Here is a 26,988-nt window from a genome sequence, read left to right as displayed (position 1 = left end):
TAGGTTTAAGAACTTGGATAAAATTTAGCAATTTCAAAACTCAAGTTTCCATGTGGGAACTTTGATCCGAAAATTTTTGAGTAGTGCATTGACCAGAGTGTGCACTGGAAGCATGATGGTCACTTGCATCTATTCACATAAATCTCGGGTGCTGTCATTAGATGATTACAGGATGCTCCCCATAAGTCTAGAATAATCGGGATCATGGACTGATGGAACCATGTTTACGCGAGGTGTACACGGTTTGACTCAAATTCTAAGTCCTAGCAGATCTCAATGATTCCAATGCCCTGATTAAGCAAAGGAACGAGATTTAACAGGATTAGGAATTGATACCGAAATCCCCTGCTATACGTAGGCAAAGGGTCGAGGTATCGGGCTCAAACCCACTATAACCATCTATCCGTGACAAGTCGAACACTGAAAACTAGAAGATTGTGTCATACTTTAGATAGTGGGATATTATCACTAAAAATATATATATAAAAAAATGTATGGAATGTTATAGAAGATTCTAACGTTGGTAAGCATTAAGACAATTCGTTAGATTTAGAATGATTTCTAACCTTAGTAGGGCTTAGACACCTTAGTTAATTTGCTAGACGAGAAAACCCAAGGGTTATGGGAAGTTTAAATAAATCTCGTTGAGATTTCATAGGGTACATCTTTAGGATAATGGAACCACTCGTAATATTAACAATAGATACGTACATCATTAAATATTGAAGTAGGACTTTATTTATTTTTCTTTAAGGGGGGTAGATTGTAATAACCCCACTTTCTACAGTTACTTATATACATTGTACAAATGCGCCACTTTTAAGGAAAAATGGCGAATGCTTAGGAGCATTGTAAATTAGATTGTCATCATTCATAACCACGGTAGAAGTACCGAATTTCGGGGACGAAATTCTCTTTAAGGGAGGTAGATTGTAACACTTCGTAATTTTCAGTACTCGAGGGTTACCATGTAATCCAATTTAATAGCAACGCGAGCATTCACAGTCGAAATCCGGCCATTCTAAACAGATCCCGTTCATATATCAAGCTATCCATCTGTTATCCTTCAAGATGGACCGTCACATCATGAGAAATACCTATTCTTAGGATTTTAATTCCATTGGTACATAGATCTAACCAACCACCAGGGTTACCTTTGTAAGGCCATCATTCAATAAATGCAATCGGATTATTCTAGTCCGTGTCCAATCCCCATATCACACCTAAGCACGTGTTAGGATCCTAGGGCCATTGATAGTCGAATCAGGATCAATCCAACCATTGGATTTATATGGGCCTACAACTTGAGACCAATAAAGACTATAGGATTTCAAAGACATGTAATTAACTAATAGAGAATTTAATTAAATCATTTTGTGGCCCACATATCTACATGACCACCTTAAAATAAGGCCCTACAATTTTAATCTAAAACTAATAATAATAATAATAATGAATGTTGAAATTATTTTAATAAAAACATTTAATGTTCTAAATTCATAGGATAAGGGCCCCAGTCACCTAAATGAATTCTTAGAGCCCTTTTAACCGTTGACGATCGATTTCGGGATGACCTGATCGTCAGATCAACGTGGATCCATGAAACGGAGCATGGTTCCGTTAGTTTGGCCCACTTAAACCTCGGATATGCTTAATCTTTGGCTAGGCTGTCCATCTGGACCCTCCAAACCTAATGAACGGAGTGGATTGTCACGAACATCATGGTGGACCCCGCCTTAGGGTGCGAGTGTACAGGAGGGCCGTGCACTGGCCGTACACGGGTCCTTGGAGACCCGTCAGCACGGGCTGACCATGTTCTTTCCAAAAACAAAGAGGTTCTCTCTCTCTCTCTCTCTCTCTCTCTCTCTCTATTTTTCAGTGGCCAATGGACAGGTCCGTTTGGGACGCACTATGGCCCACCATTTATATGATCAGACGGGTGATCTGATCCATCCATCTCGTGCACAGCTAGGTTCTAACCAAAACCCAACCTCTCCCACATGCAGAAACACGTATGCATGCACACGGTTCTTGACGCAAATGGGCCCTACAAACATAAAACTTCCAAAAACAGAAACTGTCTTCCATGCAACACATTGGCGATCCGCGTGAGCAAGCAAGGGATCATCTAGGCTGTCCCAAACAGAGCCTTTTCAACCGTTCATTCCAGCTAAGTGGCTAAGGTCTTCTTTTCTCCACAACAAAAATCAAACCAGCCGCTCCTTCCTCCCAAATCTGAACCCACCAACCCAATCTCTCCAAAGCTTTTAAAAAGCTTATCTACAAGCTTTCTAGGGTCCATATGGACCGTCTGAAAGAAGCAGATGGAAGGGAGAAGCTCTCATTTGCAAGACGCCATTAATGGCTGTCTTTCCTCCACTGAGAAAACGGCGGGTGCTAGTAGTTTTAACCCTTGCCCAGCATCGTCCAGGCATAGCTGGAGGCAAATAGGAGGAAAAGAAGTAGAAGGAAGAAAGAATCTGGAAGAAGAAAGGAGGAAGAAAGAAAGGAAGAAGAAGAAAGGAAAAGGGAAGGGAAGAACAGAGAGATAGGGAGAGAAGAAGAAGAAGGAAAACAGAGGATTGAGTGGGGTTGGCTGGCGAGTCGATTGGACTCGACTTAGTTTGAATCCCAACTCAAATCGGTCGGTCCCCTTACTGAGATTTTCCAGCAGTAGGAGAAGAGGGAAGAAAAGAGAAAGGAAGAAAAGAGAAAGAAAAGGGAGAAGGAAGGAAAGACGAAGAAAGAAGAGGAGAAGAAGAGTTGAGTCGAGTCAACTCAGTTGAAACCGACTCAAATTCAGTTGGGACTGAATCCAGATGGGCCGAAACATGCTTGGGCCTGGTCTGGGCTTCACCAATGTCGGGCTATGCTTGGGCTTCGTCCAGATGTTAAGGTCGAGTTGGGACAACTCAGTTACGTCAAGTCAAGCCACCAAGTCGACTAATGTAAGTCAACCTTTCTCTTTAAAATTTGGTTCAAATTACCATTAGTTGTTATTACGATAATCATTATGATTATTAATCATAATTAGTCATTAGTAGACTATCTACACTCATATTAAATCTTATAGGCCTAATCACAATTATTAAATAGTAGTAAATTAAATTACCATCCTTAAATATTATCATTGATAGTGGACTGTACTAATTATCATCACCATGATGATTATGATTACTAGATTAGCCAATACTAATTGTATCGTTAATATTAGTAAGTACCTGGTAACTATTAAATTAACATTTATCATAATAATTATGATTACCATATTAGCTAATATTACTTGTATCATTAATATTAATAAGCACTATTAAATTAACCTTTTAACTAATTGCACACCAACTAGGGTCCCAACCCTAAGGTATAAGTCCAGACCTAAACTCTTGGGTGAAACCCTAAATCTAAGTTATCTGAACCCTAGGTTATGATCTTAACCATAGGAAGCATATAAAACTTGCATCTGACCATACAATTTTACAATTCATGGGAGGAATTGATTTTAAGGGCACACGTGCTTCCTAGTGACATTAGTCGCGATCCGATATATAAGGTGATGATTCTTCCCCTTGAGCTTTCCATTTTCCCATTAGCTTAAGTTATAGTTTTATTTTAATTCATAAATGATGTCTCCATTCTATAACCGCATGTGTTATTTGTTGGAATTGATTTGTTACATCACATACTTAATGTTTATCCTGTATATTTAATTCATGCTATTAGATTACTTGTGGATTGCTTCTGGGATTTAAATGGTACATTAGTGGGAAACCCCCACTTATAAATGTACACCCATACTTGGGATGTAACTCGATTGACGGTGATTGTAATAGACCATCGATCTAGTGGTTATTGAGCGGTGGTCTAGATGGATCATTGATGTGGGCCTAGCATTAATGAGTTGTTATGTCTAAGTGGTTTTCATGGATGATCTTTTATCGTGTGGTTTTGTTACTCGCCCTATGTGGCCTATTTTAATAATTGCCTCATGTGGCTTGTTTTGATATCGCCCTATGTGGCTTTGTTCTGGTATTTTTTCCTATACGGGTTCGATGCTTTATACTGTGCAACCATGTGATGGTAAGCCTCATATATTGTAATATGATTCGCCACTAGTCGACAGGTTTCCATTAAACATCCTGAGATGGTAGTCTCATGAGCCGGGGATGGTGGTATGTGACCTATGCTCGAGCTGTTGGCTTACGTTGGTGATGAGCCCCCGTACTGACCTTGAGCTTATTTAAATTGGTTGATTGTAACTGGACTAATAATGGTTTGACTAATCATGCATCCATAGCATATTGGTGATGATGGGGGGCTAATTCTGGATGATATAGCACGTGCCCTTAGGATCATCGGGGTATCTTTTCGCTAGCTTCAATACCACCGACTATCAATCTATTGTTCCGACTGGATGATTTTCCCAGGTCGATGATTTGCATGGGTGACGAGCCCACTGTCCCCACGGATGAGCATCCCCGGGACGATGATTGCATTCACGCATCCATGCATCTAATAAGACCCGCATCATGTATTGTTTTATGTGTTTGTTCTATAATACGGCAGTGTATAATCTTGAGGGGAATTTTTACTGAGTCGGCTACTCATCCATCAAATATATAACCGTACAGGTAGTACATGTGACTTAAGTGATTTTCAGGTTCAAACTGATGAGGAGCCGGGCACAAGTGCTAGGGATGCACGACCGTATTGCTAAGAGGAGCTGCACGGTCTTGCGGCTTATGTTACATTATTCCGTTATTTTTCATGTATTAAATTATGTGAATTCTTGTATTTGTTATATTGAGACTTTGGTTTGTATAAGTCATTATGGGCAACCTCTTGTACATTATAAATAAAATACAAATTTTTCTTTATACTGACTTGTCCATTCTATGCTTATCTGTTAACTCTGATGAAGAAAAAAAAATTATATATGGAATTTTGCTCTTTATAAGTTAACACTCAGGTTTTTGGGAAACGGGTTGTATACTCGGGTTCTGAAAAGTCGGGGCATTACATGTACCATACGAGTGGACTGAGCAATGTCAGGAAGCTTTCACTAAGCCTAAGGGCATGTTAACTATTGCAGCTATCGTGCAGCCACTCGACTGGAGCCTTCCTTTTGAACTTATATGCGACGTGTTTGACTATGCTCTTGGGGTGGTTTTAAGCAAGAGAAAAGAAAAGAAGTCCTACGTTATTCACTACGCAAGTAGAACTCTGAATCCTGCCCAAGTGAACTACTCGACTACGTTAAAGGAATTCTTAACCATAGTGTTCGCTTTGGACAAATTTAGGTCCTACTTGATCGAATCCAAGATCGTCGTTTACACAGATCATGCGGCACTCAAGTATCTTCTTTTTAAGAATGATGCTAAGCCCCGCTTGATAAGATGGATCCTCCTACTCCAAGAATTTGATTTAGAAATAAAAAAATAAAAAAAAAAGAGTAAAGAACATAGTGGCTGACCATCTTTCCTGCCTTAATCTCTCTAATTCCCCTGGGACAACACATATTAATGACATGTTCCGTGACGAACAACTGTTCAAAGTCTCCCATTCACCCTGGTTTGCTGATATTGCTAACTATCTTGCCATAGGTTTCACACCGTCATATTAGACTACGCAAGATAAGAAGAAAATTTTCACCGAGGTGCACAAATTTTTCTGGGATGATCCGTATTTGTTTAAATATTGCCTAGACTAAATCTTAAGGAGATGTGTGCCAGATAATAAACATTAAAGTGTCATCTCCTTTTGTCACTCTCAGACTTGTGGTGGTCACTTTTCTGATAAAAAACCACGGCCAAGATTCTGCAGTGTGGGTTTTACTAGACCACTATGTCCAAGGATACTCATGAGTTTTGCAAGGCTTATAAGCGTTGTCAGAAGTTAAGAGCATTGTCTCGTCGAAATATGATGCCCTTGAACCCCATTCTTATTATAGAAGCATTTGATTGCTGAGGCATCGATTTCATGGGACCATTCCCCCAATCTTTTAGAAATTTATATATTTTGCTCACCGTAGAATATGTCACTAAATGAGTGGAAGCGATTCCATGCCGGAACAATAACCATCGAACGATCATTAAATTCTTAAAAGAAAACATCCTTTCCCGGTTCAGAACGCCTCGAGACATCATTAGTGATGGGGGCTCATATTTTTGTAATAGACTATTCATGAATTTAATGAAGAAATATAGCATCTCTCATAAGGTGAGAACTCCATACCACCCACAAAGCTAAGATTTCCACTAGGGAGATCAAAAACATTTTGGAAAAGACGGTTAAACTTGACCATAAGGATTGGTCAATCCGATTGACAGATGCCTTATGGGCTTATCGTACTGCATTTAACACGCCTATTGGAATGTCTCCCTTTAGACTTGTCTATGGGAAAGCTTGCCACTTGCCTGTGAAGTGAGAACATAGAGCCTACTGGGCGATCAAAAAATTAAATTTCAATCTGGACAATGTTGGCTCGCTATGCAAATTACAATTGAATGAACTCAAAGAAATCCGGAACGATGCGTACGAGAACTCGAGAATTTACAAGGACAGGATGAAGGCATTTCATGACCAACATATTCTTCGAAAATCATTTGCATTAGGTCAGAAAGTCTTATTGTATAATTCTCGATTACATCTCTTTCCAGGCAAACTCTGATCTCGTTGGACCGTCCCTTTCACTATTATCAATTTTTATCCTTATGGGGGCTGTTGAAATATAGAATCCAAATAATGGCAATGAATTCAAAGTGAATGGACATCGATTAAAGCCATTTGTTAAGAAATTTGATTTAGAGGACATGTCCATGACTTTGAATGATCCTGTTTATCATGATTGATCTCCTAGTTTGACGGAGGTGTAGTTAGGTTTTCTGTTTTCTGTTCTAGGATAGTTTGCTTTATGCCGTTTTAGGATAGTCGGCTTTATGCTGTTTAGGGTAGGTTGTTTTCTGCTATGTTAGGATAATTTGTTGTAGGTTGATGAACTCTTATGGTAAACCACCATCACACTGAGATCCTTTGGAAAAAGCCTCTTGATTCCTTCCTCAGGTACTATCTTTCCATCACTTCTCTATTTTCGTTGTCTCATGTGCATTGCATGCTTATATCTTTTACATTGAGAACAATGTAGATTTTTGGTTGGGGATGGGAGACTAAGTTACCTAATCAGTGTTTTCTCAGTCTTGAGCAAAAATTGTAAAAAAATTTTAAAATTTTTTCTGAAAATTTTATGAATTCAAGTGATTTTGAAGGCCATCCTTGCTTTAGAAGTATAAAATACTTAATGTTGGTAATTTATGACTCTTAGATTCAATTACCTGTTAGATTTCACAGCTAAGTTCGACTTATAAATCCGTGATTAGAAATTTTAAGCATTGATTGAGTCATGACCACACATGTCACATCTAGCTTACACGTTAAGGTGTCCGTTTGATATTGAATTGTTAACTTGGTTATCACTAAGCATAGAAGGAACCAACCTGGGGAGTTTTTCCATCATGTTTAAAAAAAAATAAATAGAGAGAGAGAATACCCAGCTAAAAATAAATAAATAAATAAATAAAACAAAAAAAAAACAGTTGTCATTGAAAACGACTACCTATTAAAGATCTTTAAAGAGGTTGACATAGCATGAAGCCATCGATGGAAAAATCAAAAGCTGGAAGAATAAAAAGGTTGAACTGTAAGGCAAGTTTCGGTTTGGGTTGGGTTATCCGGAATGCTCTTGTTTGATTATCAATGTTATCATAAAAATCGACGATTGGACCCTTAATTGTGGTAAGTCGAGGTTACACCATGCACCAATGGAACTCAATATTTAGAACTGTTTTAATTATGCGATTAATACTTTGAACTTGACCATGAAGTTTACCATGCGCTTGAGCTTAGGAGAAGGTAATGCCCAACATTGATGTATCTTAAAATCCAATTATCTAGTCTATTTTTCAAAAACCACTTGAGGTTATAAAAATTATCATGTGATTCTCGAATTGCTTTTCGCATACTTTGCTCGGGACTAGCAAAATGCTAGTTGGGATTGTGTTGAGGGTCAAATATTGCATATTAGACCTTAGTTATTACTTGGTTTTATGAATATGATAATGCTTAACATTCTATTTTAATCATGTTTGTGTTGCAAGGTGAATTTTGGAGCATGGATTGAAAAAAGCTACTAAAAGTTTAGATTTGATGCTCAAGAATCACCAAGGGAAGGGACGGATCTTAAGAGACCGAGATTGAAAAATTCACACGCCAAAGATCCAAGAAAACCAAGTGATTGAAGATAGAGAAGCCTGAAAATCATCCTGAATGCAAGATCACAGGGTTTCCACCGTCTGTTTGGCACGAAACTTTATATCCGGCCTAAGGATTATAAAGTAATCGTACATGTAAAATTTCAGCCCTCGGATCTTTGTGGAAGTGGTCTAACAGAAAGATCATCCATAAATCACTGATTTGGGGCCCACCTGATATCTGGATATGCCTCAATTTTGGACTCAACCCCTTAAATTAGATGAGAAAGCAGATGAATGGGATGGATTGTTTGATTACCGGAATGGGATGGATTGTTTGATATCCGAAATGTTCTTGTTTGATTATCAATGTTATCATAAAAATCGACAATTGGACTCTTAATTGTGATAAGTCGAGGTTACACTATGCACTAATGGAACTCAATATTTAGAATTGTTTTAATTAAGGGATTAATACTTTGAACTTAACCATGAAGTTTACCGTGCGCTTGAGTTGAGGAGAAGGTAATGCCCAACATTGATGTATCTTAGAATCCAATTATCTGGTCTGTTTTTCAAAAACCACTTGAAGTTATAAAAATTATCATGTGGTTCTCGAATTGCTTTTCGCATACTTTGCTCGGGACTAGCAAAATGCTAGTTGGGATTGTGTTGAGAGTCAAATATTACATATTAGACCTTAGTTATTACTTGGTTTTATGAACATGATAATGCTTAACATTCTATTTTAATCATGTTTGTGTTGCAAGGTGAATTTAGGAGCATGGATTGAAAAAAGCTACTAAAAATTTAGATTTGATGCTCAAGAATCACCAAGGGAAGGGACGGATCTTACGAGACCGAGATTAAAAAACTCACACGCCAAAGATCCGGGAAAACCAAGTTATTGAAGATAAAGAAGCTTGAAAATCATCATAAATGCAAGATCACAAGGTTCCCACCATCCATTTGGCACAAAACTTTATATCCGGCCTGAGGATTATAAAGTAACCGTACATGTAAAATTTCAGCCCTCGGATCTTTGTGGAAGTGGTCTAACGGAAAGATCATTCATAAATCACTGATTTGGGGCCCACCTGATATCTGGATATGCCTCAATTTTGGATTTAACCCCTTAAATCAGATGAGAAAGCGGATGAATGGGATGGATTGACCAAAAAACATCACGATGGTCCCCACCTTAGGTTGGGTGCGCACACAGCACACATGAGCCCGCATTGCATCGAACCAGGGAAGTCAGTTAGCGTGCGCTGACCCGACTCCTAGCCTCTTCTTATGCAACAGTGGACGGGCGTCCGCTGTGATGTGTTGTGTCCCACCACCATCATTTCAATGGATGATCTGAGCCGTCCACCGTGTTCGGGAGGGGTAACCAACCGCAACCATGGTGATCATGTGCACCCATGAACGGTAGGAAGAAAGATTCTATGGGCCGCATCAATGGACAACCAAAAATGTCCATTCCTGACTGAAATTCCGAGGAGAATCCAATGGACGGAGTGGATTTCCTCACAGACGTTGATCATGGGCCCACCGAATGTACCAGCACAAGAATTTACGCAGGTGGGTGAGAAAGCAGCTTCCGGACGCCGCTCGGCCACTGTGGGCCGATTGTGTGACCATAGCTGTGATCGGACCGATGATCCGGACCATCCACAAGCAGAAAAAGGGGGTTTCAAACCCCACCATGGAGCTAGATTCAAGGTTTGGGACAATCATTTGTCCTAAAACTCGAACCAACGCAAGAAGCTTTTACAGTTTCGTTGCGCACGCAAGACAGCTTGTTGCATAAGCTTACGCACACCACCGACTCCAACCCAACCGACAGACTTGCGCCATGCATATAAGAGAGAGAGAGAGAGAGAGAGAGAGAGAGAGATCATCAGACCGTGGATGTGAGGACGTGCGAGCAAGGAAGAGGAAGAAAGAGAGAGGACGACCAGCCAGCTAGGAGTTTTCTTCCCTTTCTTGGTTTTGTTTATGTCTTTCCTTAAGAGATTTTAGTTCATCATGTTTATGATAGGTTAAACCTCTTAGCTAGGGCTAAGAGGTGAAGCTTGTAGCGTGACGGGATGTTTCCTATGGTTTTAATTCATATTTAACATGAGCTGTCCTTGATTCTAGTTTAATTATAAGGAATAATTTTAGTTTTTAATGGTTTATTGTCACTTAAATTACAATGGATCTGCGATAGCTTTTGAGTATATTCTTTTCATTATTGTGATTGTGAGTTTAGAAAATCATGTTGTTCACCATCGTCCCTTGGGCATGGTTGGATGATAAAATTCTCCCTAACTCTCACAATTCTCTCAGACTGGTTATGGATTAGTAAATTCTGATGTTTACTCTGTCTCATGAGCATGGTTTTGTGATGGAATCAATTCTAGTTCTCATACCTTTCATCCATTGAGAACTAGATCAAAGGAAGTTCATAATTGATTTTTAATGAAATATCTTCCAATTGGATGAAGATGGGACTCTAAATCCAGTTGTGTTTGTGAATCAAGCATAGATCTCCCTGATCTCTACAAGTGGATCCTTGGAAACCCTAGTGTTGCACCTTCCTTTTTTTAAATTTAATTTTATTTTATTTTTTACGCACGCACACACACCCCCACACACTCACGCCTTAGTGGAATTTCACCACCTATGGGTACTCCAACCCTTGACTCGGTGTTGAAACTCCCGAGAGTCTACCACCTGAGCAAGAGTAAGGACCCACCTAGTGTCCCACCTTTGAATTTTACAAATTTTAGTTAAATAATTTACAATTACTCTCTAAAATTCTCCAGATTTAGATTTTCATCTTCTTCTAGTTCTAGCTCTAGTTATTTTCAGAATATGTACAAGTTTCAGTCCCTGTGGATTCGACCTCGGTCATACCGAGATTATTACTACATCGCGACCCTACACTTGGGGTTGTGAACAATTGATGACTAAGAAGTTACCCAAAATGACCACTTTTAATATCTTGGGTCGATAATTCATGAGTGGAGAGATTGAGAAGGATGGTACCCATAGAATTTAAGCAGGGTGGAAGAAATGGATATGTGCAACTGGAGTTTTATGTGATCATCGTGTACCACTCAAAATCAAAGGAAAATTTTATACGATGGTTGCAAAAGTATCCAGCCATGCTTTATGGAATAGAATGTTGGGTAGTAAAAGAACCATAAAATTTAAGCAGGGTGGAAGAAATGAAGATGTGCCTCTGGAGTTTCATGTGATCATCGTGTACCACTCAAACTCAAAAGGCAAATTTTATAGATGGCTATAAGACTATCTAGCCACGCTTTATGGAACAAAATGTTGGGCAGTTAAAGAGCACCATGTCACCATAGGACGTGTAACTGAAATGAAGATGTTGACATGAATGAGTGGCAAGGAAAGGAAGGATAAAATAAAAAATAAATGCACTTTAGGAAATTTAGGATTAGCACTGATGGGTAATAAGTAGGGGTGCACACGGTTCGATTTGGTCCGGTTCTGGGTGAAACTGGAACCTAACCGTTCCTAACGGTTCTAGGAAATTCGGAACTAGAACTGGACCGTTGGCGCCCTAGAACCGAACCGGAACCGAACCGTTAAAACTGGTTCGGTTCCGGATCGGTTCCACGATTCTGGGCTTTTTATAATCCAGCCCAATTGCAAGCCCATGTCCATCCATGTTGTGGTCCATTTGATGAATGGTTTAGATATTGTATAAGGGGTGCAAAAATACATTTACGAAAATAATTGTTCTAGAGAAAATAATTATAAGGTGTGCAAAAATACATTGGTTCGATTCCATGGTTCGGTTCCACGGTTCGGTTCTACGGATCAGATCCACGGTTTGGTTTTACGGATCGGTTCACGGTTCGGTTCGGTTCTACATACCCCCAAACCGAGAACCGAACCGATGTCACCGGTTCTTTGATTTTTGGAACCGGAACCGGTGCACTCTAGAACCGGACCAAACCGGACCATTTGGTCGGTTCCGGTCCGGTTCCACGGTTCTACCGGTTAAATGTGCACCCCTAGTAATAAGATGAGTGAAAGTGGACTTAAATGGTTTGGTCATGTTAAGTGGAGACCAAAAAACTACAACCATTAGAGTGAGTTGGTACAAGTTTAATGCTCTAAAATGGCAAGCAGAAGGCCCAAAATTCCATGGGTGGAGGTCATAAGAAAAGACTAGATGACCTAAAGTCTAACTGAAGTTATGTCACTTAATAAAGTGGAATGGTGGAAAAGGATTCATGCAGCCAAACCCGTTAATCCGTTAATCCGGATAAGGCTTTAGATGATGATGATGAATCAAGAGAATTATATATATATATATATATATATATATATATATATATATATATATATATATATATATATATATAAACTACATCATTAATATTGTATTTACATCCCAGTACCTTGTTCAAAAAAAAATTCAATAAGCTACCCCACTAATTTAAGTAATTATCATCGGCTACCTTCCACTATGTTTCTTTAACAGAAGTTGAGGTTGGTTGTGCAAGCAAGGGTCAGTGGCTCGAGTGGGCCCCACCATGATGTTTATGTGAAATCCACTGCGACTACCAAGTGCGTCACCCCATGTTAGGGCCAAGGCCCAAAAAATCAGCCCCATCCACAATTCTGGTGGACCACACAATTGGAAACAATGTACAAGGCAACACTCACCCTCTACACTGTTTCCCTTTGTGTGGCCCATATGAATCACATATATGTCTGATTTTTGGGCCATGGCCTAAGTTATAGTGTAGCATCAAATGGTTGGAGTGGATTTCATATAATCATCATAATGAGCCTTGTAAAAATCAAGGGTGGACATCTCTCCCCACTGTTTCCTTTGATATGGCCCACTTGAATCACAATTTTTATTTTTATTTTCCCAGGGATTAACATGGGATTACACATCTAATGGTTGAAGTGGATTTCACATATATATTATGGTGGGCCCCGTTAAAAAATCAATGGCTAGCAACCATCTCCCAACATTTATTAAATTTACACTGATGAATCAAATCAAATGGAGAAAAAAGAAAAAATAACTTCATGGGACACCCACTCTTGATTGTTTTACAGAGCTTACGTTAACGTGTATACGAGATCCACCCCGACTATTAGACGTATAATCCCACATTAATTAGTTGTGCGGACAAAAAAATCAAACTGAAGTGTGATTCAAGTGGGCTACACCAAAGGAAACAATTGCGAGAGGGACAACCAACCTTGATTTTTATAGGGCCCACTGTGATGATTATATGAAATCCACTCCAACCATTTGGTTCCTCACTAAAATTTACTTGTAGGGTCCAAAAATTGTACCTATCCATAATTCAGGTGGGTCACACTAAGGAAACATTTTGGAGGGTGAGCATTGCCTTGTACTCTATTTCCAATTGCGTGGTCCACCTGAATCATGGATGGGGGCTGATTTTTGCGCCCTAGGCCTAAGATGGGGTGATGCACTTGGTGGTCAAGGTAGATTTCATATAAACATCACGGTGGTGCCCACCTAAGCTGCCAACCCCTTAGTTGCATGGCCTAACCCCAACATACGTTAAAAAATAATAATAATAAAATAAAATAAAATCTAATGGAAGTTAATCCAATGATAATTACTTAAATTAATGCAGTAATTTGTTGAAAACATGGTTGAAAATGCCAACATAATGTAAATACTATATTAATGAGGTAGTATCCGTAAAATTCACATGAATCAATTATACGAGCTTTTTTTTCGAAAATATAGCGTTTAACCATTGTTGGGTCCGGTTCCATGGCTTAGTGGTAGATAGATTCTGTTTCAACATTGAGACCAAGGATCGGGTGCTCATGTGGTGTGGGTGGGTGTGTGAGTGTATGGTGCGTGGGTGTGGGTGTAAAAATTAAAAATAAAAAAACCATTGTTTTGCTAACAGAGGTTCTAGCAGAGAAGTGAGGTTTTTTAAACCACACACATCTAATAAAGCCCATTTACACACCATGCATATGTCAAAGTGGCACTTGCACCTGCAACTAGTCTATCCATTAGGTGGGCCTGACCATGTAAATTCTCTTATTTGTCCTGAACCCAACTCGAGGCCTGGATGTAAAGACCCAACAAATACCCAACAGGTACCCAAACCCTGGTTAGCCCAGGTACAAACACTATAGGATACCCAATCTAAATCAAGCCCATTAACAGACCCACTAACTAAGAGCAATTACTTATTCAATACACAAAATAAATATAAAATCATGCCTAAAAGAGAAATTACTAATCTCAAAATCAAGAAATAAAATAAAATAGAATATGGTTTGGCAGTGGATACCTGTATCACAAGAAACTTAGATGCTTGTCCATGTGAGCGGCGCAGCTGGATTTGCCAAATGCTCTCATAAAAGAGTTCAAGCTTATAGTGGACTTCGTGGCTAGACAGTAAGAATTCCAATTTCCTCAGACCGAAACCAGAGTTCACTTCAACACCAGCGACCCTCCAAAGAGCTAAAAAACTTCCATCTGTAATCTGAGAACCAAAATGCAGAATCACATGTTCCAATTTAAACATTTTGGCCTTTGGCTTCAGCACAATATCACGCTCCCCATCTCGAGCTTTAAGATATGAACCCTCATACTGCAGCTGCTGCTGATTAGCCATAAAGGTTATATCTTCTGCGCAACTGCTCGTCGTGAATTGAACGATCACGAATGCTTTTGATCTTGGCCCAATACTCTCTGGCGGTCTAACCTTAAGTGCATAGACAGTTCCCCCACCCGTGTATCTCTCCAAAAACTCCTTCACGGTTTCTGCAGACACATTCGTGGGGAAACCAGAAACCTTAATTGTCCTACCTACCATGTTGTTTGAATTGATCTAATGAGGTTGGGATTGAGATGGTATAGCTCAATTGGACAGTTCTCCATTCTGCAATTACAAGATCATGGCGCTGATCCCATCTTTACTTGCAACAACAAAAAATCTACAGCAGCAAGATATATGTTAACAAGTCAATGTCTGGTAGAATGTAAGCTTCCACTTAAAAGTATTTGAGAGATTTAGAAAAATCTTTAGACACACAATACTCAAACTCTTACAATTAAGGAATTTCATGATACTTCATGATTTATCAGTCTAAAGACTCATTTGGCAGCATGGATTTTAAATCCTGTGGAATCGAGGGGATTTTGCAAATCAGCTTTGAGGTGGGAATGGAAAAAAAAGGGGGCTCTTTTGAGGAATTTTGGTTCCTCTAAAATCCAAATCTCTCCCATTCCTTGCTACCAAATGACCAATAAAATAAATAAATCCCCACAAATCCTTCCCATTTCCTGCTGCCAAATAAACCTGAATTTCATGCAAAATATAATGAAATTTCATGCAACCAAAAGTACCCATTACGATAATCAAGCCTTAAAAGGGCTCATAAACCAAATACTGATGGAAACGTGAGGCCATGATCATGATGACCTGTTTTCAGCTCATTCTCATTCAAGGTGGATTTTTTGGATGGGAGTGTTAAGCACATCACACACCAAGTGAGGCTCACCAAAATGGCTCCGCTTCTGCAAAATGCATATTGGTAGGCTCTCGTACATCTAAACAGGTCCTTCATTGCTATCCAAATACAATATAGATTGAGGAGGTTTGAAATGTCCACCATCCCAATTTGGGAATGGGAAGATAATGGGTCAAGCATGCTTTTACTACATCTCATTTTAGTAGCTTTTGCAGTTTGCGTTTTGAGCCCAATGACTCTGCTTCTCAAAATGCACATGGGTTGGGCAACATTCCAATCCATTATCATTTTGGGTGCATCAAACAGACCTTCAGACAGTCATTTGATTTCACGCATAAGTTGAGAAACTACCACAAAGAACACAATCTCATAAAAGTTATTTTCTTCTGCTCTTTCCACCAAAGCTATTCAAGTTGTAAAATACTGGGGCTGAAAGTTGGGCGGTTGGTGCTCAACCCTAGCCCAACCAAGGTTCCTGTACCTTAACCCCAACCCAACCTCGGGCGGGCAATTCTCAACCTGAGCCCAACCCAAGCAGGCTCGGTCGGGTTAGTGAGGTTGGTCGGGTGGATACATGCTAATATTTTTATTATTACATTAGTCTATTATATTTTAATACACGTCTTATTTTTTGTACCTATGATTTTATTAATAATATGTGTAGTTATTTATTGTTTAAAAAAAAAAAAACTTTATTTTTTCTAAACAAACAAGCTAAAATATTGGACAACAACTACTTTAAAAGTCAAGTTGTGTAGCACGCCATCTATTTGGGAGAGAAATCTAGCACATCTTGGTAGCTTGAGTCATCGCAAATGGTCTGGACCAATGAGACCCAACAACGGCACTGAAATTCCGTGTGCCTTCAACACAAACAATCCACACTCAATTATAATTTATAGGTAACTTATATATATATATATATATATATATATATATATATATATATATATATAATTTATAGGTAACTTATATATATATATATATATATCTCGATCGGGTTCGAGTTGGGTTGGGCAACCCAAGACTTCAACCCAAGCCTGACCCAAGTTTTATTGGGTTGGTGTTTATATAGCCCAAGCTCGAGACCAAACCTGATACATCCTGCCCAAGCCCAATCCAATGTTGGGTTGGTCACGGGTCGGTCGGGTTGAACCTGCCCAACTTTCAGCCCTATAAAATAACCTACGCAATTCATAGGATAAGCATCCGTAAATAAGAAAAAAGCAGTCTTCAAGAACATAGAAGATGAGAAACGAATCAATTAGAGTAAAAAAACATTATACATAGCAGAGCACAATAGTTGAAACACACAAGACTATTTGGGCCCGCTGTGATATGTAAGGTAAATCCAGTCCATCCATCATTATGGTCGGCAGTGGAACAACTCTACCAGTGGCAGCTGGGTGCAACGGCCATAGAGATATTTTATACATAGATTCTCCTTCTTAATGGTCTTGGTTTTGTCTTCTTTAGTAGGAATGAGTTCATTCAAGTTATTGATATTATTAGGGAAAAGAAAAAAAAAGAAAGAAGCAAACTGTCTTGTTTATGGTATCTTCATTGTAAGATCCAAAATAAAGACCGACAACAATTAGAAAGCTTGACAATTAAGATACTAATCTTCAAAGAGTACACACACACACAAAAAAAAAAAAACCCAGATAAGGGGTCACACAAAGGAAAACCCGAGAGCATCGAATGGTGTGAAGATGTAGAATGAAATTTACAGCCTAGCAAAATCCTATAAGAATAGAGGAAGCTCGATCAAGCTTTTGTTCTGCCCTGTAAACTGTACATGTGGGTCCCACTTGGTGGGGCCCACGCTGGATTGGCCATGGAGATATCAGATGATACTAATCGTCCAATTCAGTCCGTGTTAAATGTGGATCATTGATTTTAAGAGTCTATTTTGATTGGATCGCAAGGATCAACTGATAGGGGGTCACACAAAGGAAAACTCGAGATCATTGAATGGTGTGAAGATGTAGAATGGAATTCAAAGCCTAGCAAAATCCTATAAGAATAGAGGATGCTCGATCAAGCTTTTGTTCTTCACTGTAAACTGTACATGTGGGTCCCACATGGTGGGGCCCACGCTGAAATGCCCATGGAGATATCAGATGATAAATTCGGTCTGTGTTAAATGTGGATCATTGATTTTAAGAGTCTATTTTAATTTATTTATTTTTTCGAAGACACAGGTTGTCCCCACCTCTTTTTTGAAGTGAGACTAATCCTTGCGGATACACACAATCACCCACAACCACGTGTATCGGGTAAAGCCAACGAAGGGAATCGAACCTTCACCTATAGGGAGCAAACCTACGGTGAAGACCATTCGCCCAAACCTCGTTGTGTAGAGTCTATTTTAATTGGATCGCAAGGATCAACTGATAGGGGGTATATTAGGCCATAGCTCATACCACCACAGGGGCCTTCATACCAATGGCTCAAGTTACCAAAAGTGGGCCACCCATGCCATTGTTTGGTCAAACTATTCTCTACCTTATACTATCAAATCCAAGAACTACAAGATACGGATTTTTCTACTGAAAAGGGAGTTAATCGTAAAAACCCAAATCAACATCCTATTAAGCCATTGACAAGAAAACTAGAAACAAAAGCATTCAGTGAGATCATAACAGAAGTAATATCAATTCTAAAAAACTGTTGACTATGATTCTGCAAAATCAAAAGATTATTATCACCAGAAACTCAGAATTGATGAATGCCAAGTTCGCAAGAACAGTAACGGTGGAAGAAACATTGGCAGTCTCAAAAACAGTGGTGACTCATCCACCATACATGTGGCTTGTGTGAACTACTTTTCGGACTGTCCAAATCGCCGGCCCCATTGTAGATGGCTCAGATGGGTGGGCCCACATGATCCAACAGTCTACACAATCTTGGGACCTTTCCATGAAGCCAAAGATGAGCTGTAAACATCTAGAGGTCTGCCTAACCACTAAAGGAGCAGAGAGGATCTTGATCATCCCTCTGATTCTATGGTTGAGATGCCCCCCAGATAATGATCAATGGCTTAGATCATCCAAAGGTGGGCCAAATGAACATATAAGTATGATCTCTCTCAGGTATTTTTCTTGGAATTTAGATACCTTATACGAGGGATTGCCTCCTGGGAGGCTTTCGATGAGCGAGAGATTATCCCATTTCATCCGATCTTTCCCTCTTCCCAATCATATTTATGTTGAATCTGAAATTCAACTCAAAAATACAAATAATAAAGTAGAGAAATTAATTAGAAGGAAACTTGAGTGGGACCCATCCTCCAATGGTTGCCTACAAGAGGACCTCATAGGCCCTTACACAACATATCACACCAATCAAACAACCACAATCATCTTATTCCGGCTGTTGAAGTTAGATCCAGCATGTACTACAATCCAGACCGTCCAAATAGGCAAGCCCATTGTGGATGGATCAACATAGCCTGAAAAATCACACTGATCAAACAGCCCCAAACATTTGATTCCAGCCATTGTCTGGCCGGCATCAAATGGTTATGGTTGTTTGATCAATGTGACTTTGAGGCTATGCACCATCCACAACCTGCTCCACAATTTAAGACGGTTAAGATCCATGCCACGTTCACGGTGAACAAACCACCACCATTATGAAAATCACGACAGACTATCACCATAGTCAGCACCCATATAATACCAAAATATCCAATTTGAGCATTCTTCAAAAATAAATAAATAAATAAATCCATTTTTATGAAATACAATTAATGAAAAATCAAATTAACCTTCTACAATTATGATCTCTAATGCAGAATAAAAAGAATTAAAAATCAAACAAATAAATACTATGAAGAATCATAAGAACTTCCACTCAATTCCAGCAGAAATTCCAGTTCAATTTCTATAGAAATTAAGAACATCACCATGCAAAAACCTCTGTTATCTCCCAGAAATCCTTGGAAAAAGAGAGCAATAACGAAAAAAAAATCTCAAATGGGTATTGAAAGAAAGCAAATACACACCAAAATCAATCAAATAATCTCAACTTTACTTGAGAAATTTCTGAAAGGGTTGAACAACACTATGCAAAAACGAAAGAAAAAACAATGTATGATCTCCCAAAAAAATCCTTGAAAATATAAAAGCAAAAGTAATGATCTCAAATGGGCATTGAAAGAAATCAAATCCACATCAAAATCAAACAATGATCTCACCTTATGCTTGAGAAATTACTCCTACTTTGAAGCTTGAGGGAGAGAAAGTGAGTGTGTGCATGAGCTATGGCGGGTAGTTTTAATTCTAAGCGACAGAGCATGTGTATACATACGAAGAATTTCGGTCCTCGATCAGAGGATTTTTACAGTATACTCGGGTTTTAGCTCTGATAAGTGGGGCCATGATTCTGTAATAATCCTGATCGTTAAATTTTTTTTTTTCATTATGGTTGGACTGTAATCAGAATACTCATAAATGGGAGGACTCTAGCTATATATGTGGACTATTATTGTTTTTTTTTTTTTTTTCTGGTGGACCGTCAATTTCTAGACTACTGATTCGAGGGTTGGATTGTGACATCAAAGAGATTTTTTTTTTTGTAATAGCCCATCCACAGTGGGGTCCATGTATTCAACGGCGTAGATCATTGAAAGATTGGAATGCGGGCCCCACTTTCCATGACTTAAAGACTAAGTAAATCACGGGGCAAACTGCGATCGAGGATAATATGACTCTGCCCGCAAGTAAACGAGCGAAAAATTAGAAACGTGGAAAGGAAAGGGGTTGCCTGGCAGTGTGGGCCCTGCAGATTTTCCCTTGAAAAATCCACTCCGTCCATCAGTTTTGAAGATCACAGTGAGACAGGAATCTAGAAATCAGACAGATCTAAAATTCATGACGGCCATACCACACGTTTCCTTTCCTAATGTTTCATTTGGTGTGGCTTACCTGAGGCTTGAATCTTCCTGATTTTTAAAATATTCCATCTTATGGTCTTGCAAAACTGATGGACGGAGTGGATTTATCATGGGCATCTCTTTAGGTCCCACACACCTTAACAGGGGCACAGACATATATAAATATCTCTGTGCTTTGAGCTCAGGTGATCCGATTCGGAATGCGCGTTACGTTTCCACCAAGAAGCGGATTGCCTGCACTCCCGGTTGTCAGAAGCTGTGGACCCACACGTGGATGGCCGTGGTAAATTCACTCCGTTCATCAGTTTTGCAAGGTCAAATAAGATAAGAATCTACAAATCAGGCTGATCAGATACTTAGGCCATGCCCAATGTAACAGCTGGGATTGAAAAGATACATTTGTGCTTACCGTTGATTTAGTGAATGTTTTGGATGGCATATAAACATGATCATTTTGAAGATGGTTTCAACGGTGGATGTTTTTGTTCTGATGTAGAGCAGGCTGCAGACAGATTTATGGCCAAGATGGATCAGAAAAGACCCGATCAATGATAGAAGTGATCTAGACCGTCGAACCATATCTGCCAATCCGAAATATGTTATTGGTAAAATATATAATTTTGGAGTAGAAGGAGCCACCCAACCCTAATTCTTTAGACATCATGACCATTTATAAATGGTAAGTTTATTATTTATAGTAAGCTGTGAATTCTAGGAGTTTTAGTTGTAATATGATTCTGAAATTTCAGTTATTGCTTGGTATCCCTATTTAAAGGATTGTGAACTTGTTTATTTTATTCACCAATTAATTTTAAATTTTATATAGCTTATTTTTAAATTTCTTGTTCTTTTCCTCCTGAATTCAAAAGTATTGTGAGGAATTCAGAGAAGTTCCATGGATTGTATTCAGAGAGGAAGACCGTGCTCAACCTCACGTCCTTCCCTGCGTCATATTCCCACTATTTTGTAGTGTGGCCTACTTGAAATTCTGATCTAATTTATTTTTAGCTTTTGGTCCTACTATGGTTTTTTAAAAATCGATGGAATTGATTTTGTCATGGGAATTACCGTGGGTCATATAACTTCCAACAATAGGGTTAGGCCGGAGCTAGGGGATTGCTAATGACTGGGCAGATGACAAGACAGTGCTACGTGGACCCCACAATAATGCATATGCTTACCCATGTTGTCCATTCATTTTGGATTATTATTTTAGGGCTAAACAAATAAGCAGATCTAAATCTCAAATAGGCCCCACCACAGGAAAACAGTGGTGCTGGAAGGCTTACCATTAAAAACCTCACAGGCCCTATGCGTGGGTCAGTTTGCAATATGTGTCCATGGAAACAATGGGAGGCATGATGGGACCCCCTCATGCGTGGAATGGACGGTAGCTTTATTTAGTTTGATTTTAATGGACAGTCAAATCTATAGAAGGTACATGTTTGATGAGGAGGTCTCAAAGCCCCACCCCAATTGGTTGGCCTAGGATCACGTTGTACCAAAATCATCCTCATCCACTCATCAAGTGGGCCCACCACAGAAAAATACACCTAGCCATTGATATATTACAAGAAACCCACCTAGGATTGTTTGTATTAGTGGGAAGTGGAATCAGATAACTTTGGTGGTCTTTCGGACTATCAAGTGTAGTACTGAATTTTTAGGCTTTTATTATTGTTGTTGTTTCCGTGCTGCTGCGACGGTAGTTGTCGTCGTTGTTGTGGTTGTCATTTTTCAATTTTCTTTTTTTTCAATTTTCTTTTTTCTAGAAAAACTGCTTTTCATAGTCTTAGTCAATCGAAGTCTTGTCTCCATCGTCACACCGACGGGGTTTCCACGAAGGGAACAGATACGGTGCAGCTCGGCCACACCCGATACGGAGCATCCCTGATGTGGAGCTTATGTATTGTTGGGGATTTGTGTTGCAGTATCAAACAGATTTACATCTAGGATAGAAATTCAATAGTAACAAGTAATTACAGAAAAATACAAAGTTTTTAATATGGAAAACTCTTGTGGGAAAAAACCACAACACAAAGCGACAGAAATTCACTATGAAAAGAAAATTACAAGAAAGAGGACTTACCCAATTCGAACAACCTCGAATCTCACGCTTGCTACACCCTTTGATAACCCTAGAACCCCTTTAGAAATCTTTAGAATTATTTTTTATACCCTAGAAAAGCCCTAGGGACATTTATTTATAGTTTAGGCAACTTTCCTTTCGCACCCTTGCGAAAACTGACTCAAATTTTCGCAGTCCGCATCAAATCCGGAAACGAATCTGTGTAACCTCGACTGGTCGTACAGATTGCTCGACCGGTCGAGAGGACCCATCGACCGGTCGAGCATGGGCCACGACCAGTCGAGCACCACAGACCCTAGAAACATGTGCTCGCTGGACTTTAAGTCGAGCAGCTCCCTCAACAGGTCGAGCATGGGCCACGATCGGTCGAGCAACTGAAAAATTTGAAGATTTAAGACTTCTGACAACAATCTCCACGAAGTCTTCAATCTTCAGGTGTGTAGCTCCTTGACCCCTTCTCTTATCTCTTCATTTCATCATAGTTTCAATCAACGCTTCTCGTGCATACTCCATCCTTCTTTTACACCATCGCCAAGCCCAGAGAAGTTGCACAGAACTTGAACTTCTCAGAAGGAACGACTTTGGTGAGCATGTCTGCTGGATTCACGCTGGTATAAATCTTTTCTAGTGTGACGTCTCCTTCCTCAAGTACCTGTCGGATAAAGTGGTGACGAACATAAAGGTGTTTAGTACGTGAGTGATAAACAGAATTTTTAGCCAAATTGATAGCGCTCTCACTATCACAGTTAACTGGCACGGCCTCCTGTTGAAGTCTCAACTGATTTATCATGCCTATGAGCCAAACACCTTCTTTAAACGCTTCCGTCACTATTATATATTCTATTTCGGTCGTGGAAAGAGCCACCACGGACTGAAACTTCGACATCCAACTGATTGCTCCACCTGCTAGTACAAACGAGTATCCTGAAATAGACTTATTGGAATCTATACTACCTGCGTAGTCGAAATCTACATCCCAACCAATTTTGTCTCTGTTTTCTCAAAAGTTAAGACGTAGTCTTTTGTACATCGAATGTATCGAAGTAGTCATTTCATCGCTTCCCAATATTGCTTACCGGGGTTTGACATGTATCTGCTCACAACACCGACTGCCTGTGAAATATCCAGTCTCGTACAGACCATGACGTACATTAAACTGCTAACCGCATTCGAATAGAGCACATGAGACATAACCTGCTTTTTCTCATTGAATTTAGGACATTGTTCTGAGGAAAGCTTGAAGTGAGTCGCGTGGGGAATGCTCACCGACTTTGCCTGATCTATCTCATACTTGATCAATACTTTTTCAAGGTATTCTGCCTATGATAACCAAAGTCTGCTCCTCTTCTTATCTTTATAAATATTTATGCCGAGAACCCTCTTTGCAGCCCCTAGATCTTTCATCTCGAATGTCCTTGATAACTGAGTCTTCAGTATGTTGATTTCAGACATATCATGACAGGCGATCAACATATCATCAATATACAGTACTAGGATGATGAATTTTCCATCACTCAGTGTCTTGTAATAGACACAGTGATCGTATTCACTCCGAGTAAATTTCTAACTCACCATGAAAGAATCAAATTTTTTATACTACTGCTTAGGCGACTGTTTCAGGCCGTACAACGACTTCATTAACTTGCAAACCTTTTTCTCTACCTCTTTAACTTCGTAGCCCTCTGGTTGCTTCATGTAGATCTGCTCTTCCAATTTTCCGTGCAGGAATGCAATCTTCACATCTATCTGTTCCAGCTTGAGATCGTATTGAGCAATCAGCGCCAACACGAATCTGATAAATACCTGCTTAACCACCAGCACGAATATCTCTGTGAAATCGATTGCTTCTCTCTGAGCATAACCTTTCGCTACCGACCTTGCTTTGTATCTATCATGTTTCCTTTTGAATAACCACTTGCATCCGATCATTTTTCGGCTCACGGGAAGCTCCACCAGCTCCCATGTGTGATTTTTGTGCAACGAGTTCATCTCATCGTCCATAACCGCCTTCCACTTTTCTGCATCAGGCTCATCAAGAGCATCCTGAATAGTAGACGAGTCCCCCTCATCTATAATGAGAGCATATGCAATATTAGAGCCGTCCTTGTATCTTGCCGGTAACCGGCGACTACGCGGTGGGTTCGTTCTCACAGGTGGCTGCTCCACCTGATCCTATACATTTGTCTTTGCATATGTCTCTGCGTGAGTATTATACGTGTCAATCTGGACGTCTACGAACACCATTTCTGGTTCCTCTTACTCCTTTTGATCATTCTTGCGAAATAAGGAGCTTTCATCGAATCTAACGTCAGGCTAGTGATAACCTTACATGTGACCTTGTCAAATAACCTCTAATTACCTTTCACACCAATATCATAACCAACAAAGATATACTTTTTAGCTTTATGATCTAGCTTGTCTCTCTCAACTGATGGTACATGAGAGTAAGTCTCACAACCAAATATGCGTAGATCTGAGTAGTCGATTTTCTGACCACTCCATTCTTTCTCTGGGATTTTACATTCAATTGCCATTGAAGGAGACCGGTTCACCAAATAACAAGTCGTGTTAACAGCCTCAGTCCATAGGTCCTTGCCCAACGCAGCATTACTTAACATGCATCTGGCCCTCTCCACGAGAGTCCGATTCATTCACTCAGCCACACCGTTTTGCTTGGCGGTGTGGCACACTGTGTTGTGCCTGATGATCCCTTCATCCTTGCAAAAATCATTAACTCAGTGGAAGTAAATTCTCCACCATTATCAGTCTTTAAAACCTTTATTTTTTGTCCTAACTGTTTTTCCATCATTGTCTTCCATTGCTTGAATATGGTGAAAACTTCGGATTTACGTTTCATGAAGTAAACCCAAACTTTCCTGGAGTAATCGTCAATGAATGAAACAAACCATAATGACTCCCCAATGAAAACTTCTGGCGATAACCCCCATACGTCAGAGTGCACATAATCAAGCACCCTTTTACAAACATGTTTTCCATATTTAAAAGACAATCTAGATTGTTTACCATATATACAATGCTCGTATATATCTAAATCAGAATTTTTAAAAGCTAGAATCAAATATCGATCAAAAAGTACCTTCATGTCCTGCTCGCTCATGTGGCCCAGACGAGCATGCTACATACGTAGAGACGTGAAGTCTGCAATAGCTACTACCGCTCCACTTGCCGAAGTGCTCCAATCAACCTGTAAAGGTTTCCCTTCCTCTGTGCTCTCATAACCACGAGTGCCCCTTTTGAAACTTTAAAGACACCATTAATACCGGTGAACTTGCACCCTATAGTCCCGAGTGCACCGAGAGAAATCAGACTTTTCTTCATATCAGGAACGTGCCTGACGTCAGTCAAGGTACACTCCATCTCATCAAACATCTTAATGCTCATCGTGCCAATAACCACAACATTACAGGCATTGTCATTGCCCATAAAAACCTGTCCATCATCGCATTCCTTATAACTGGGGAACCAACTCCGATGAGGAGTCATGTGATATGATGCTCCTATGTCTAAGATCCACTCATCTGCATGATTGTCGTGAACATGTCCGATCATGGACAGACAGAACTTCACCACCACTTGTCTCTTCATCAGATGTGACCACATTAGCCTCCTTAGAAGAAGCCGTTGAATTTTCTTTCTTTATTTTTGAATTTCTACAATCCTTCTTCATGTGTCCAGACAACCCACAATTCCAACACTTCAATTTTCCTTTGCCCTTGCCATTGGATTTGGATCTAGGTATTGAAGATCCTGTACCTCGCTCAAAATCTCTGCCCCTCGTAATCAGTGCATCGGAAGATGCCCCCATGTTGCCGTTTAACTTTCTCATAGCCTTCCTTTAAAGGGCTGAGATAACGATGTCAACACTTATGGTTTTATTTGCAGTGTACATCAATTTATTAAAGTTGCTGATATGAGCTTCTAGATTTTTCACCCTCTGCCATCTTGAAGGAATAACACTGTAGCTTCAAGTGTAGGCGATTTTCGGAGGACTTCTTTGCATAGATGTTCTCTAACTTCGCCCACAAACTATCCGCAGTTTTCTTCCTCAAAATATTATAGAGAACCTCATTCGTGAGACATAAACAGATAGAGGATAAAACATTACTATCAAGGTTTTCTCATTCATTATCTTTCATGGTAGTTTTCCGCTCCTCAAGAGCCGTAATCTCGCCTTGCTTAATTAACAGGCTAATTATCTTAACCTTCCATAGCTCAAA

General features: G+C 39.6%; 1 protein-coding gene across 1 annotated transcript in view; it reads right to left on the bottom strand.

Moving 5' to 3' along the window:
• Nucleotides 1-20,021, bottom strand: part of LOC131226958 (RNA-dependent RNA polymerase 1-like) — a 35,185-nt gene extending 15,164 nt beyond the window's left edge. The window contains exons 1-2 of the mRNA XM_058222649.1: nucleotides 19,963-20,021; nucleotides 14,576-15,224 (exon numbers count right to left, since the gene is read on the bottom strand). Coding sequence (XP_058078632.1) covers nucleotides 14,576-15,103 — 528 coding nt within the window. The 5' untranslated portion in view covers nucleotides 15,104-15,224; nucleotides 19,963-20,021. The remainder of the gene's footprint in view (nucleotides 1-14,575; nucleotides 15,225-19,962) is intronic.
• Nucleotides 20,022-26,988: the final 6,967 nt, after the last annotated feature.

This window comes from Magnolia sinica, chromosome 15 (assembly GCF_029962835.1).
Source record: "Magnolia sinica isolate HGM2019 chromosome 15, MsV1, whole genome shotgun sequence".
In the NCBI taxonomy this organism is placed as follows: domain Eukaryota; kingdom Viridiplantae; phylum Streptophyta; class Magnoliopsida; order Magnoliales; family Magnoliaceae; genus Magnolia; species Magnolia sinica.
The sequence above is the reverse complement of the archived record's forward strand: the minus strand, read 5'-3'. Positions and strand labels throughout refer to the sequence as shown.